This window comes from Kogia breviceps, chromosome 14 (genome assembly GCF_026419965.1).
Source record: "Kogia breviceps isolate mKogBre1 chromosome 14, mKogBre1 haplotype 1, whole genome shotgun sequence".
Taxonomy (NCBI): Eukaryota; Metazoa; Chordata; class Mammalia; order Artiodactyla; family Physeteridae; genus Kogia; species Kogia breviceps.
Genome location: NC_081323.1, coordinates 17,630,929 through 17,646,508, shown reverse-complemented (window position 1 = coordinate 17,646,508; position 15,580 = coordinate 17,630,929). Strand labels below are relative to the sequence as shown.

The window sequence follows — 15,580 nt, the reverse complement described above, 5'->3', positions numbered from 1 at the left end:
CTAGTGCAAATAACTCGGAGCCTGGCACCCCGTAAATGCTCAAAAGATATTTTGGGAAGGATGGAGGAGAGGTAGAGAGAGGAAAGGAAAAGAGAAGAAAGAGATGCTTGGTTCCAAAGCTGCCCGCAGCTGGATTCCGCCAGGCTCAGGAGGGATGCAAAATTCCTCTTGGGGGTCAAGTGCTCTTTAGTGCAGGAAAACATCTTAATGAGTTTTTCCTTCTACCTTTTGTTTGTAAAAGGTGAGGCCTAAAGGGCAAGGAGTGAAACCAAAGTAGTGAGATAAAGATAGCTAAATTGTTCTGCATAGTAAAGTAGAGGGAGTGGAGTTCTTTTCCTGGCTGCTATAAAAAGGAAGAGAAAAAAAAAAAAAAAAGAAAATTTTAGGACACTAAAAGGAACTTTGGGGAAGGAAGTGGATGGAGACCTGTCTGGTGACCAGAACCTCACCTCAGGAGGACTTGCATTCAGGTACTTCCTGTGCTGCAATCCTTCTGTGATTCCCTAAACCTTCGTAACAACTGCTACTCACAAATCCTTGGCATTAAAGACTCTGCTGGAGAGCCAGGTAAGGGATGTCCAGGGGTGCGGAGCAGGTACGGAGGGAGGGAGGACAGCAGTCGCCAGAGGCGATATTGACTCGGGGGTGTTGAAAACACAACAGAAGCATGACAATGAGGCAAGAGGTGACCAGGAGCAAGCAGGCCTGCTGAAAATCACTGGCCGGGGTGATCTGCTGGCTTTTCTGCAACAGGTGGGATGGGGGCTGGAGCCATTCTATTGATAGCTTCCCACTGAAGCAAGGTGTGACTCTAAACTGATGCAGTCGGTCTGGGTGGGCCTGAGATGGTGCATTTCCAGCAGGCTCCCAGGTGGTGCTGATGCTGTTGATCCAGGGACCATACCTTGAGTAGCTTTAGTACCCACAAAGCCTCTGTGCCCATCAGGGAGTTTCCTGCAGGCTGGTCTCTTACCTCGTACTCCTCCTTGAACCCGTAGCCCTGGCCTCTCTTCATCTGAGTGATGTGCTGGAGCAGGTCAGCCACCCGGATGGCGGGCTGGAACTGGTCCCGGGGATAGCTCATCTCCACGGGGTCGCAGGCCCGGTAGGGGTGAGTCTGGATCGTGAGGGTGGGCTGGGACAGCTCCCCACGGCTGCCATCTGCTTCAAAAAGAAGGAGGGGAACAGACCATCACCTATAGGAGTTTTGTCCTCTGTCCTCTGTGCCTCCCCTAGGTTGACCTCAGGAGGGGAGAGGGAGCTAAGTCAGGACTCAGCTGATCAGGGAACTGCAGAAAGAATAAAGAAACACCGTTTCCCTGGCATGGCTGTGGCGGTAGATTTAAACATTAAAACAACAAACAAACCAGTGACACAATAACCCTTGGATCGTTTCTACGTCAAGGGTGCATCCTGATGGAGTAAAGACAAGGTTCTAGGTTGGCTGTCATCTTCTGCCTGTTTCTGTCCTTCCTTCAGGCCTGTCTCGGCCAATCCAGGCCAATCCCAGAACCAGTGAGAAGCCAGGCAGGATGGATACTAGAAGCACCTTCCTGTTGAGGAAGCAGACTACCTGGAATCGTCTCTGGCGCCTGCCTGCAGGTGAGGAGAGGCTCAGGTGCCTGGAGATCAGAGCCATGCGTCTGCTTCTGGTCCATTTGCCTGCATCCCCGTGTGACCCGGTTTCTCTACTAGTTTGTGTCCTTTGGGTCATACACTGGGAGGAACTGGAGCCAGTCTTGGATCCGCAGTAGATAGCAGGGACCCTGACCCTCTCAGCTGCTCTCCAGCTATGGGCTCTGCAACAATGATCACCTTCTGCCTACTGTCTAGTTTCCCCCGAATTTAACACTCTTAATCCAGGAGTGATGCTGAACCTACCTTGCAGGTAGGGAAGCCCGAGCCTCCTCCTTCAGTCCTGATAGCTACTTCTCCCAGGCCTGGGTCCTATGCCTCATCTCCTTCATACATCTATCCTTGGTATAAGGTCTATAATCTCACCTGATGATAATCTTTAGACACACTGGATTGTGTTAACTACTCTCTACCAATTGGGCCCCCCTCCAAACTGATGCCTGCTTAGGGTGGAATTTGAACTCCTCTGCTCCCCTTAGACCAGTAAGACCACTTTCTTACCCTATGAACTCCCTGCCAGACATACACCGTCAATCTTTCAGGGCCAGTTCGTCTTATCCAGAACCATTCAGGCTTGGTCTCCCCAACCTCCTCCCAAAGACATGGACAGTCTATGCTCTAGACCCTCCTGTTTGTGGCATGCATAAGATGAGAACTGCCAGATTTGATGAGTCTCACCCAGATGTTTTCAGGCACTGCAAGGTACCAAGGCAGACCCCACGGGGCCTATGCCACACTCATTCCCTGGGAGTTTTAGCATACACTCCTCATTTTCTGCCACTTGTCTTTTCAAAGTCCATGTATCTTTCATCTTGTTTCTCTCTGTCGCAATAATCCATCAAACATTGATTCTGTATGTAAAAGTGAACTTTCCTCCTATGTGACAGCAGGAGCAAAACTCTTCCTAGTAAGGAAAGGACTGCCAACAGAAGGATCTAGAATATATAGGTTTATGCACCAGGAAGAAGGGCCTAGGTGAGATATAAGCACAAGTTTTCTGACAAGCATGAGAAAAATACTGCTTACTTTTCTCCTGGGATTTGAGGTAACACATCTTCACCGGCGTTGCTTAAACATAGAGCTGGCAAATGTGGGCACAGTTTCCCTTCTCCATCACACCCTTGTGATCAGGAGTTAGATATACTGAGACCCCACTCTGTTTCCAGGGACTCTGGTAGACACTGGAAATGCACAGAATACAGGTTTCACCCTCAAGGCTGGATGGTCTAGTAGGCTAGACAGACAAGAAGAACCACCGGAAGCATGTGCAGAGAAGCTGGAAAAGCCAAGCACATCTAGGTAAGAGCAAGGAAGATAACATGGAGTGGAGGTAGAGGGTGGAAATATGATGGGGGTGAAGCTGTGAGAGATGGGGTGAGGTCAGCCTAGAAAGGTGTGAATGTCTAAGAACCTTCAAGCCAGTGGGAAACTACTGAAGGATTTTAAGAAGACTCTTTCTCCTTAAAGACTCATGCTGTTTCTTGTAGGCGTCCCAGCTGCCATGGAGCTGAGGCCTCCTTCCAGTGAATTATCACTCATGGGGACGGAGAAAAAAGGAGCACTTGAGTTTACTTCTCTAATGATCACTTCTCTAAGTGATGCTGCACTTCACGATTCCCAGGACAGGAAGAACCGGAGTCAACGCCTGGAGCTCTTTGAGTGTCTCCCACCTAAGCCACTATCATATATGGTGACAGATATCTTCAGAGACCCATGCGCCTGGGATCTGGGCTGCCTGGGAGACCAGCTGCCTGGCAGAGATAGGCTTCTTAGGAAAGTGCATCTGACAATTTTTGTGAGATGCCAAGTGTTTCCAAAACCAAATAGCTACCAATATGGATATTTTCCTCTAAACACATTGCTAGACAGACTGTAAACCTGGTGTCAGCAAAACCAACACTGGAATGGAAAACAAATGCGTCTGATATTTAGCAACTTGTATTGCTGTAACATTTGTAATAATGTCAATGCTGGTGCTAATGATGCTATGAAGACTCGGAACCAAGGGAGTTTCAAGGTTTATTAATTCAACTAGTTGGACTCCCTTTTCCAATGTATCTTAACTTCACCTATTCCCTATTAACCTCTGATAATGCAGAAGTGATGCCTTTTATCACACCCCATTTCACCAGACTCACTATACTTAATTTTCCATCATTAGGTTTAATGAAAACCCAATTTCACAACTCACTTCTCTCAGGAACCTACAAGTGATGCTACATTTTTATCAGCCCCAATTAAAAATCGTGATGATGTTCCTTTTCGAGAGGGAGCCTTAAAACTAATGTGTGATTCTGCTGCTAATTCAACAAGGGTGCTGGAAACCACATGCTGCTCATAAAATGTAACGCAAACCAGCTGGCCCAGGCAGAGAACATTTTTCATTTTTCTCCTCACCAGACCCTTAATTTTCATGCCATTTCAACTGCTCATTTATAGGCCTTACATGTTTATTTATCACATAATATTATTTTGGATTTCTTCTGTACCTTCTCTATAGCTGTCGTCTAAGGCTGTGAATTCCCCCGCAACGTGTCTTGTTGCTGTCCGTGAAGGGCTGGTAGGGGAGATAGAGGGATATGGTGGCGTGTATGAGATACCAGGTCACCACCATCCCTCTGATTTCCTCTTTCCTGTCTCTCTGCCAGTAGCTCTTCCTTCTTCCTTGGGAACCTGGCTTTGACCTTCTCCTTCTTTTTTACCCCCCTGCTACCAAGCCGTTAGAGATCTCCCACTAGCAACAGCCACATATTTCCAATCACCTGCTGGGAAATGCCCCTCCAGCCGGTTAACAAATATTTACTGAGTACCTATATTGTACAAAGCACAGTGTTAGATATAAGTACAGACGGGAGGGTGGAGGAAAGTGTGTTCAGAGGGAGATACGCTGCCACGGCCCCTGCAGGAGAGAAGAGGAGATAAGATGATGCATAAACATGTCTGACAAAGGTGGAACAGATGGGCTCCAGGAGGTGGGAGAATAACGTGCTGCAGAGTTAGGCACCGTGGAAACATCGCCCCAGCTTTAGGCATTCACGCCCCGCTTCTGTGGTTTTTGCCATCACTGTGTACAACCTGTACCAGCTCTGTCCAATAGAACTCTCCACAATGATGGAAATGGTCTGTATCTGGGCTGTGCAATGTGGTAGCCACTGAACACATGTGACTACTGAGTGTGTGAAATGCGGCTAATGTGATGGGCAAACTGCATTTTACATTTTGCTTCCTTTTAATTCACTTAAATTTAAATGTACACATGTGGCTTATGGTTACTGTACTGGGAAGCACAGATCTAAAGAAAGAGACAGAGAAAGGGAGAGCATTCTGGAGTTACACAGAGGGTAAAGAGGTCCAGTGGAAATATAACATGGACCACGTATGTAAATTAAAATTTTCTTACAGCAACATTAAATAAGGTAAAAAGGAACAAGTGAAATCAATTGCAATAAGAAATTTTGTTTAACCCAATACATCGAAATGATATTTCAACATAGAGTTGGTATAAAATTATTAATGATATATTTGATGTTCTTTATTCATACTCAGGCTTTGAAATCCAATGTGTATCTTATACTTATAAAGCATTTCAACTCAGACCAGCCACATTTCCAGTGCTTAACACCACGTATGGTAAGTGGCTATAGTATTAGAGAGGGCGGGTGTACCTCTAGAGCCAAATCAAGTTCTAAAGAGAGCTGACTTAGAGCTAGAGTGAATTCTAAAAGACACTGATCTAGTGTAAGACAGCTCTAGCACAGCACTGCCCAACAGAACTTCATAGGATGATGGAAGTGCTCTGTATCTGCACATTCAATATGGTAGCCACTAGTCACCTATGACTGTCAAGCACTTGAAATGTGGCTAGTGTGACTGAGGAACTGAATTTTTACTTTAACCTAATTTCAATTAATTTAAATATAAATAGCCACCTGGCACCAGTGGCTACTGCATTGAATAGTGCATATCTATAGAGTCATGTCTTCAAAGTTTTTCTTTCAATCAATTTTCAACCATTGCTTTACTTTATCTCATTAAAAATGAGAGTGAAATATAAAATCATGGGCGTGATATGCTAGTTCTGACTTAAACTAAGAGAGGTGTATACAGACTTGTGACCTTTGAGAAAGAGTAGGTTCACATACCCCCATCTCATATCCCCTCAGGAACGTGCTCTTACTCAGTGTAATGACAGACGGAATTACCTTCTCTCCCTGTCTTAAATCTGACCAACTCCATAGGGTTGAACTTGTAAAACTGATAGTTAAGTAGAATGCCATCCCACTGTGCCACATTCTACGGAACTGAAATGGACATTCTACAACTGAAAATTGACATGGTTATACTTCGTTACTTAAGGTAACACTGGCTCGAAGGACAAAAAAGAAATGCTTCATCTTTTCCCATTTTCTTTCCTGGGCTCAGAGAATCAAAGGCTCTAGCGAGCAAATACGGGGATCAGGCATCTCCAAGCCCTTTCTCTTCCTCAGTCCCTTTCATTGGCTAAGACAAAAGAGGGTGGATAAACACCTTTGTACCCCAGAACTCAGATTCAGTATTAGAAAAAAATTGAGATGGGCACAGTCCTAGGAAAGTGCTTCTGGATTCATTTGCTCCTCCTGATAAAGAAATCAATCTTTCTCTTTGTGGAGAGAGTGTGAATTCCTTCTTCCACAGCTCTCACATGACATGGAAGGATGGTGGAAGATACATCACATAGGGATGGGGGCTGTGAACCTCCGTTACTTCTCCCGCTTAAGTCACAAGAAAAGGATTCCAATCAGTTGAACAGCGAAAGCAACTATAAGAATCTGCCTTCTCTGTTTATTGGCAAACACCAGTCCCTAGAGACCTCTCCTTCTTCGAAGTTAAGAAAACAGAAACAAAACAACACGGAGTCTCAGAAAAATGGGCGATGTGACAAATAAGAAAAATGACACTCTGGATGCTGAGAAAAAGAAAATGTTCCAAAGAAGTCAGTGTTGACTGTTTACCCAACAGCCATCCCTCACCTTCTTTCTTTCTGGCAGAACCCCCAAACGAGTCTGGGTGCCCACACATTCCCCATGTGACTCAGAGGAGGATGACCCTATTCCAAGACGCAGGGGAAAATCCTGATTTTTTAAAGCCAATCAGACGTTCCTATCGTCTTTGCCAATTTTCAAAAATTTTCAATGAGCTAGGAGGGAAGGTCTACTAGGGGAGTTCTATTTTCTTCTAGGAAAGATTTCCTTACTTCTAAGAAGGATATTCCAGTGGCTTCTGTCTCCTACTGGACATTACCATGTGTGGGTTTGATGCTTGGAACTGCTAAAGCAATCTCGCATCCAAGAAAGGATCCAGGCTAAGGGCAATGCCAACATGAGATGGCAAAGTGGAGAGCTTGAAAGGACAGGGGGCTTTAATGACATTCTTGGGCATCTCATTCAACCAATCAATGGAACCTCCTCTAACTCCTGACTTCCTGTTCTGTAAGATAACACATTAGCTTATTGTTTAAGCACATTTGATTTTTTTCTATAATCTACACAGTGGAAAACAGAAATGCATTTTAGATGGCATGAAATTCAAGAAAACATGGAAGAATAAAGAAAGTGGAAGATTAAACAATAAGAGGACAGCTTTTCCAAAAAGTGGATCAAGTGAAGAAGCAACGAGAAGAACATTTGCTGAGTGAGGCAAGGAAAGATGGTAAGGAAACCAGAATGGAATAGCAGAATTTGAATGGGCATTGGAATCTGTAATGAGAATAAGCAACAGGCAGAAACTTGTGGAGAATTAATCTGAGAACCTTGTAGTGAACATAGAAGGGAATCAGAACAATGAGACTTCTTTTTCCTTGGAATCTATCATCTGCTCATGTGTGTTCACGTGTGAAGGCACCAAAGACATTTTCAGAGAAAAAACCAGACATATAAAAGACAGATCATCGCTGTTACTAAAGAAGAGAATAGAATAAACAAAACAGATGCAATAATAAAGGATACAATGTAAAAACAGCTTTTTGGCAGAATAAAACCCCAAAACGAACAAAATGTAAAGAGCTCTCCATGTACAATTTAAAATTAGAACAGGTCTTCCCTGGAGGCACAGTGGTTGAGAGTCCGCCTGCCGATACAGGGGACACGGGTTCAAGCCCTGGTCCGGGAGGACCCCACATGCCGCGGAGCGGCTGGGCCTGTGAGCCGCGTCTGGAGCCTGTGCTCCGCAACGGGAGAGGCCACAACAGTGAGAGGCCGCGTACAGAAAAAAAAAAAAAAAAATTAGAACAAATCTCCTGATAATGTTATTAAATATTATTGATGTAGAAATACTCAGATAAATATCTAGGCTGGAAAAAAAGGCTATCTCTATAAAGAAAAAGAAACAATGCTAACCATATTTTCTGTTGCCCAAATTTAAATGCCAAAAATCATTGGAACAAAACTTTTGAGGGAAATATGCTGTGACTCCAAAATCATACGCTGATATAAGTTGTTTTTCATTTGTGAGGCTACAGAAAGATGTTCCCCAATGCACAAAGATTCAGAAATTATACTGGCTCTGATTCTTTTCTAGAGGCTTGGGGAGGTGGGGAAATAAGGAAAAAATCTTTTAGTTAAAAAAATAAAAAACTCCCACAAGATCGGAGGAAATTGTATTATAAAAGAACTGATTTGTTACACACCAAAACCAGTTAAACATAGATATGAGTATTAAAATCAAAATAATGTGAGTTGAAACACAATGAACTATTAAAAAAAGAATTGTTCATGAGAAACTATGTAAAAACATCTTATGTAAAGATACTTGATTGAATTCTGAAATGTTACTAACAAAAACCAGGAAATGGGTGACTGATCAATCACTAGGAAAAAAAAAAATCAACTTCTTCACCTTTTATAATAGACAGTCAATAGATACTATTTTAATCTTGCTCTTAAGTAAAGGATCTAATTTCAAGCTTGTGTGTGCATATCTGTGTGTGGGTGCACACGTGTATGCACACACTTAAGTTAAAGGTATCAGTTAGTAGAATAAAAAGAAGGGTTTATAGTTTTCAAATAGTTAGAGGCAATAAACAAAGGAAACTCTGGACCCCTACCACGTTTTGGTCTGAGGTCCGCATTTGTGCTCTGCGTGTGACAGAGCAACTGCAAACCTAAAAATCAACATACAAAATCCGTGTGATATCACAGAAAATCTTCCTGCCTGACAAGCAAATGAGAACCACTCTATAGAGCTATTTTCATAATCCAAGACATGTTAATTCCCAAAGAACAAAACCGCCTCCACTAAAGATGAATTCATAGTGGAAAAATAAAATATAAAGAATGACAAGCCATGTGAGCAAGATTATCCCCACAAGGGAGAGTCAGCAGACATGATACACAGAGAGATATGCCTGCCAAGGATTGAAAATAATAAAACTGTCTACGAGACAATAAAATAAATACGCTTAGATTGATTAAAGAGAATATGGAAGGACTGTGAACCACAGAAATAAGGCAACACATCATGGAAAAAGGATGGGTGACTTTGCAAAATACAAATTTAACTTCTAGAGATGAAAAGTCACTGAAAGCAGAAAGTAAGTAGATAAATATAAGAACAGATGATAATGGGACATAATAGAAGTTAAGGACACAACAGAGAAGCTGAAGAGAAACAAAAGCTGGTTCTTTCCTTCGAAAAACACCGATAAATTAGACAAACTTCTGCCAAAAATGATTAAGAAAAAAGACACACATAAACCACTTCACAATTTCAAGAAACGGGTAGAACACTTTTATCACATGCCTGGGTTGGCGAGTGAGTAACTCATTGGGAAAACCATGACACACATGTGAAAACGCTGATGGCTGTGGCCAGGGTCAGAAGTTACCTTTCAGCCCTTTACCAGAGCACCAGCTTTTTCTTAAAGTTTTATTTTGAGATAACTGTACATTCACATGCAGTCGTAAGAAATAACTTAGAGAGGCCCCACATACCCTTCAGTCAGTTTTCCCCAAGTTACCATCTTACATAACTATACACAGCATCATAATCAGGAAATGGACATGAACACACTCCACTGAACTTACTTGGATTTCACCAGTTTTACGTGCACCTGTGCATGTGTGTTCACAGCTGTATGTAATTTAATCACAGGTGTAGATTCCTGTGACCGCCACAGCCAAGATGCAGAAGTACTTCCAGCCCATGGATCCCTCATGTAACTAAACACTGGCCTTTGAGTTTCTCTCGTGTCTCTAGGCTGAGGGCTGGTTCCTGGACTCTGGGTGACTGTAGCAATAATGAAAAAAAGTGTCTCTCAGTGAAACCCTGTGGTCTACTAGAGCCCCATAAACTGGGCCCCATCTTTCCTGAGGCTCCTCTAATCCAGGGGTCCACAGGGCGGCCATGTGTGACCATACGTGCTGTGCACTGCTTGATTTTAGACGGTGCCATTCATGTTATGGCCTTGCTTTTGTGACTCATACCCTTTTAGTTAGAAGCCATCAGCCTGTACCTGTTTAAGGGACCAGTTGTTGGGATCGTTATTTTTATTTTAGGTAAATCATAATGTGGAAAGTTTCATGCATGTGGTATCCAGGGGAAGGAATAAGTGAATTATTAGTCTGTGAACTTAGTGACCTAAGAGCTGAGCCAGAGTTAGGAAGGGAGACCTCTGTTCAGAGTCTCTTCTGTGGGTCAGGAGTGAATTGGACCCTCGTGAGGGAGGGAGGGAGGGAGGGAGGGAGGGAGGGTGTGTGTGTGTGGGGGGTGTGTGTGTGTGTGTGTGTGTGTGTGTGTGTGCGCGCGCGCTGCAGCCAGAGGTAAATGGTTTTTCATCTGTTTTATAAAATACACTTCTAGGTACGATTGTGCTTGAAGAAAGGATTTCACTGTTAAAAAAAAAAAAGACTTTGAAAGTCTTTTTTTTTTTTTTTCATTTTGTCACAATTTCATGAAAATCAGCGGGAAAACAAGACTGCAAAAGTGCTGATACCAGGGTTCAAAGCATAGGTTTTATAAACTTAATTCAAACAAAAATGAAGATCACTTGGCGAGCCAGAAGCAACAGACCTGTAGCAACAAGAGGATGCTTTTGGGTCTTAACTGCTCAGTGATCAAACTCGGAAATGAGAGAACGAAGCTGCGGGGTATGTATGGGATCCTGGAAATATACTGCTGAACCACAAAGGAGAAGGGGTATAATGCTGAACTTTTAAAATGCTTCAGCTCACCAGAAACACAAACTCTGTTTTGTAACGTCTAAGTCCAGTGTTTAATTATTGCATGGCCACCATCCACTTGCACTTCTGTTTGAAGTAACGGACTATCTGACCTTCGATGAGTAGAAAAATACCCCACGAATAGGCAGTGATACATGTGCCTAAAGCATTTTGCAAACAGATGATAAAGTATGGTACAAATTTTGGCTGGTAAGGAATGGCTTCCTGGGAATTATACTACTTAGCAGATGAGAATGAAGTATATTAAGAAGAAAATGTGAGGTCACTCAATGTTGGAAAGATTATTATCATTGTGAAGTTATTTAATGCTATTAGTAGAAAAGTCTGTATATGGCTGTTCACGTTAGTATAGAGAGGATATTCCAAAGAACGTAGAGGAACATGTCCTGCTTAGTAAGTTACTTGAAGCAGAAATAATAAAGAAAAGTAAATTGTATGGTTTTGATATTCTCGCAAGCAGGAAAGAGAGGGAGTCTAGGGTGGCTTTTGAGAGAGGTTTGTACAGGGCGGGTGACAGACTGTGCCGGGAAGGGTGTGTTTCTGTCAGACTGAAGGCTACAGCTTTGTTGTGACTCCAGCTTGGGCAGGGCGTGATCTGGAATTTCTCCCTGGCTCCAGAGTAATCCTCCCACTAAAATCAACCAGCCCAGCATTTTGTGTTGTGTATGTATCACTGCACTCTGAGACCCACATCCTCATAGGAAGGTGCGTGATGGAAGGGGAAAAAAAAGTAAACAATGCCTCACATTGAAAACATTTCCTCTCTCTCATTTGTCGAAATCATAATAAGACAAAGGTATGCAAAATAGTTGCAGAGCAATACTTAGCTAAACTAGAAAAACTCAATTTTGTCAGGTTTTACAGTCTTCAGCCTGACAGGTGACTTTGTCTTTTGTTGATGTACACGAAAGAGAAAATGAAATGCTAAACTTGTCTGGGAGAGGGAGAGGAAATTGAAACGTGCAACAGCTGTTTGAAACGTGTTTACCATTATCCTGGATGGAGAGAAGCCTGCTTTCTTCATTTCAAACTATGCCCTAGATACTGAAGCAGAGTGTGTGGGTATAATAAGCTACAAAAACAACAGAACATTAATAGAGTGGAAACAACACAGTTTTGGAGTCATAAGACTTGAGTTTTCATCCTGGTTTTGCCACTAAATTGTCTTGCACAATTACCTTCACCTTCTGGATCTTAACTTTAAAATTATGAAGTTGAATTAGACCACTCCTTCTCAACTTTTACTATACACGCTGGAGACAGTTTAAAATGCATATTCTGATTCAGTGAGTCCGGGATGTGATCCGAGAGTCTGCACTTGTAACAAGCTCCCAGGTGGCTGTGATGCTGCTGGTCCTTGGACCTGTGCTTTGAGTGGTAAGAGATTAGATGGTCTTTAAGGGAGCTTCCAGTTAAGAAATACATTTTGTTCATTAATGGTCCTGGAGTTACTCAATAAAGCAAGCACTGTCCTTTCTGCTTTTAGTGAATGAATGAGGTAGTACACCTTAGTACTGTTCGAAACCAACCAAATGAAAACAGTCAAGCAGCCAACGCTGCTGGCCTTTACTCTGGGAAGGACAGATACCTAACACTCTCATAAGCACTGATAAAGCTGTGTGTGCACATCGAGGGTTAGCCTGGCAGACCCTCAGCTGTTGAATTATAGAAGTTGACTGAAATGGCAGCCTACTTTGTTTTATGTAGTGGATCCCAAACCATTGGGCCATACAAGAGTCACTCAGGGAACATGTTAAATACAGATTTCTCCCCTAGACCTAAGGACTTAGTAGCTTTAGTTTGGGGCCAGTCATGTTTGGGAACTACTGTTACAACCATTTAATGGGGGTCAGGGCAGTGACGGGGGGCCAGAAAGGGGAATTTTGACTCAATTCCTCATTGCAACATAAAGAAGAAGATCAACCAACTTCTCCAGAATTCCAGTGGCTTCTTCTCATGGTAATAAAGGTGTGCAGGTCATAAGGGAATCATTGTTATAGAGAAACTGCCTCTGAATAGTAGCACTTGTGGGATGTCAATGCTTTAAGGACCCCTGAAAGTTGCAATGAGAGATCTTAACTACAGTTCCTATTCTTTTTTGGTTATAGAAATGCGTCAGAAGAACCAAGGTTAAATCCTGGCTCTACTACTTATCAACCAAAAAGCTTTTGGTAAATTCGTATATCACATACTAAGCCATGTATTAATCATCTACCACTACTTAACAAACCACCCCCCCAAATTAGCAACTTAAAATAACAAACATTTACTATCTCACAGTTTCTGTAGGTCGGAAATCTGAGTGCAGCTTTCATGGGTACCTCTAGCTCTAGGGTCTTTCATGAATCTGCACTCATGCTGTCAGATGTGACTATGGTTGCATGTGAAGACTCATCTGGGGGGAAGAATGTGATTCCAAGTTCACTCATGTGGTCGCTAGCAAAGTAATTTTCTCATGGGTTATTGGAGTAACCATGCCCAGTGGGTCTCCCCATAGGGCAACTCATAACATGGCATGGCAGCTGGCTTCCCATGGAGCAAGCAAATGAGAAAAGAGAGAGAAGGCGAGAAGCCCAGATGGAAGTCCCAGACTTTTTATAACCTAATCTTGAAAGTGACACCTCAATCCGTTAGATGCCAGTCAGCAGATCCAGCCTGAATTCAAAGGAAGGGATAATACTTCCAAAGAAAGGATGTGGGTGAAAGCAGGCAGGAATCGTCGGGGCCGTCTCAGAGGCTGCCAATTACAAACCCCAATGTCACCCCACAATGCTTTTGTGAGAGCCCAAAGAAATAATGTCAATCAAAGAGCATTTACATATGCTACAGCAACATACACATATGGGTATACATATTATAATAATTTATCCCAAGGGGTCCAATCAAAACCCTCCAGCTACTTTTATTTAGCTTTCATTAGCACTCAGTTAATGAAAGTCCTTTAATTCATGAAAGGTTCTAAACTACCCTCTCTACACTTTTCCAAAGATTTTTTCCAATACCTGATACTTCACGGGAAATAGATGATTTAATTTTCCTTACAACATGACTTGCCACTGACAACAGTCTTTAATCGCTGAAGAGTTAACAGTGCACTTTGAATCGCGTTACGCAGATAAAACATTCATTCCCTAAGTAAATAAATTAGCCACATAATTGACAGTGATTCCAGTAATAAAACACTAATTAAGTGATTCTGCTAAGTAAAAAGTGCAATGTGATGAATTTGCTAAACAGTGGCCTAACTAATAAATTTTCACGCTAAATAAATGACTTAGAACGGTGACTGAATGCTCACCATGTTTAGGGTCAGTTGAAAATGCAACGGTGCTTTTAGAAAACAATGACAGAAGTGATCGTGCCAGCTAACACCCCTTAACAACATTACACTGGGTTCCTTGCCAAGCAGGGACCTAGTGAATACGTCTGAATGCGGCGGATGTACTACATTCGGGGAGTGGGGGGGAGGGCAGGGAAATCACCATGGTCATAGCGTGAGTGACTAGCTTAAAAGAGAACTTGGAGGGATTTCCCTGGTGGCGCAGTGGTTAAGAATCCGCCTGCCACTGCAGGGGACACGGGTTCGAGCTCTGGTCTGGGAAGATCCCACGTGCTGGGGAGCAACTAAGCCCGTGCGCCACAGCTACTGAGCCTGTGCTCTAGAGCTTGCGAGCCACAACTACTGAGCCCACGTGCCACAACTACCGAAGCCCGTGTGCCTAGAGCCCGTGCTCCGCAACAAGAGAAGCCACCGCAATGAGAAGCCCGCGCACTGCAACGAAGAGTAGCCCCCGCTCGCTGCAACTAGAGAAAGCCCGTGCACAGCAACAAAGACCCAACGCAGCCTAAATAAATAAATAAATTTATAAAAAAATAAATAAAAAAAAAAGAGAGAGAGAGAGAACTTGGGAAGTCCACTATAGCCAGACTGGAGTCACAGCAGAACTGAGTAATGGGCAAGTGGAGAAAGGCTTCAATGCCAGACCTTACTGGGCTAAGGAAGGTCAGAATCAGCACCAAAGAGAAACATGGAAAGCAGTGGCTTCATAGGTACAAGGGTCTTTGTTGTCCTTTGGAAGCATCTTGGGTTAACCTATTTCCTATGGTGCCTTCTGAAAGGACGTGGATTGAGAGAAGTCCATGCTTCTTGTGGGCTCTACTGGTTTGGACTTCCAAGTTCTGTCCAACAAAGAACAGTGTAGACTGCTCATCATGAAAACCTTGCTCTCTGGATCCCTGCAGCTAGAACAGAGTCTTGCTTTTCCTTGAAAACATCAGGCACACTCTTGCCTTGGGTGCCTTGAACAGGGACACTCTTGACATTTTATCTTTTTCAAGTCTTCGGTCAAATTTCATCTTCTGTAAAACTGCAATGCTCCCCCACTTAAAACTCCAAATACCACTTATCTTGTTCCATTTTTTTCATAGCACTTGTCATTTTCTATAATGCCATATAATTTACTTATCTTTTTATTGTCCATTGTTTATTTTCTGTCTCTCCCTTTCCACTCCCTACCACCACTACCATGTAAGCTTTATGAGGACGGGGAATTTTCCCTGCTTTATTCACTTGATGTAGCACGGGAGCTAACATGTGTCTAGCACATAGCAGGTGCTCAACAAACACTGTTGAGTGAAAGAATGGCAGAAGGGTTCTCATTATGTTCTAATCACTGAAGAGAGTAGTGCAATCTGGGATTTGAAGACATCAGCATTAACGTATGCCATAT

At 43.0% G+C, this 15,580-nt stretch overlaps 1 protein-coding gene across 27 annotated transcripts in view; it reads right to left on the bottom strand.

Annotated features, from left to right (window-relative positions):
• The window catches only part of PTPRT (protein tyrosine phosphatase receptor type T), a 1,303,183-nt gene that overhangs the window by 93,008 nt on the left and 1,194,595 nt on the right, over positions 1–15,580 (bottom strand). For 18 of the 27 annotated variants that reach the window (XM_067013228.1, XM_067013229.1, XM_067013218.1 and 15 more), the window contains one exon: positions 974–1,164. In XM_067013228.1, coding sequence (XP_066869329.1) covers positions 974–1,164 — 191 coding nt within the window. The remainder of the gene's footprint in view (positions 1–973; positions 1,165–15,580) is intronic. The other 9 variants (XM_067013240.1, XM_067013236.1, XM_067013219.1 and 6 more) reach the window with 1 other exon arrangement.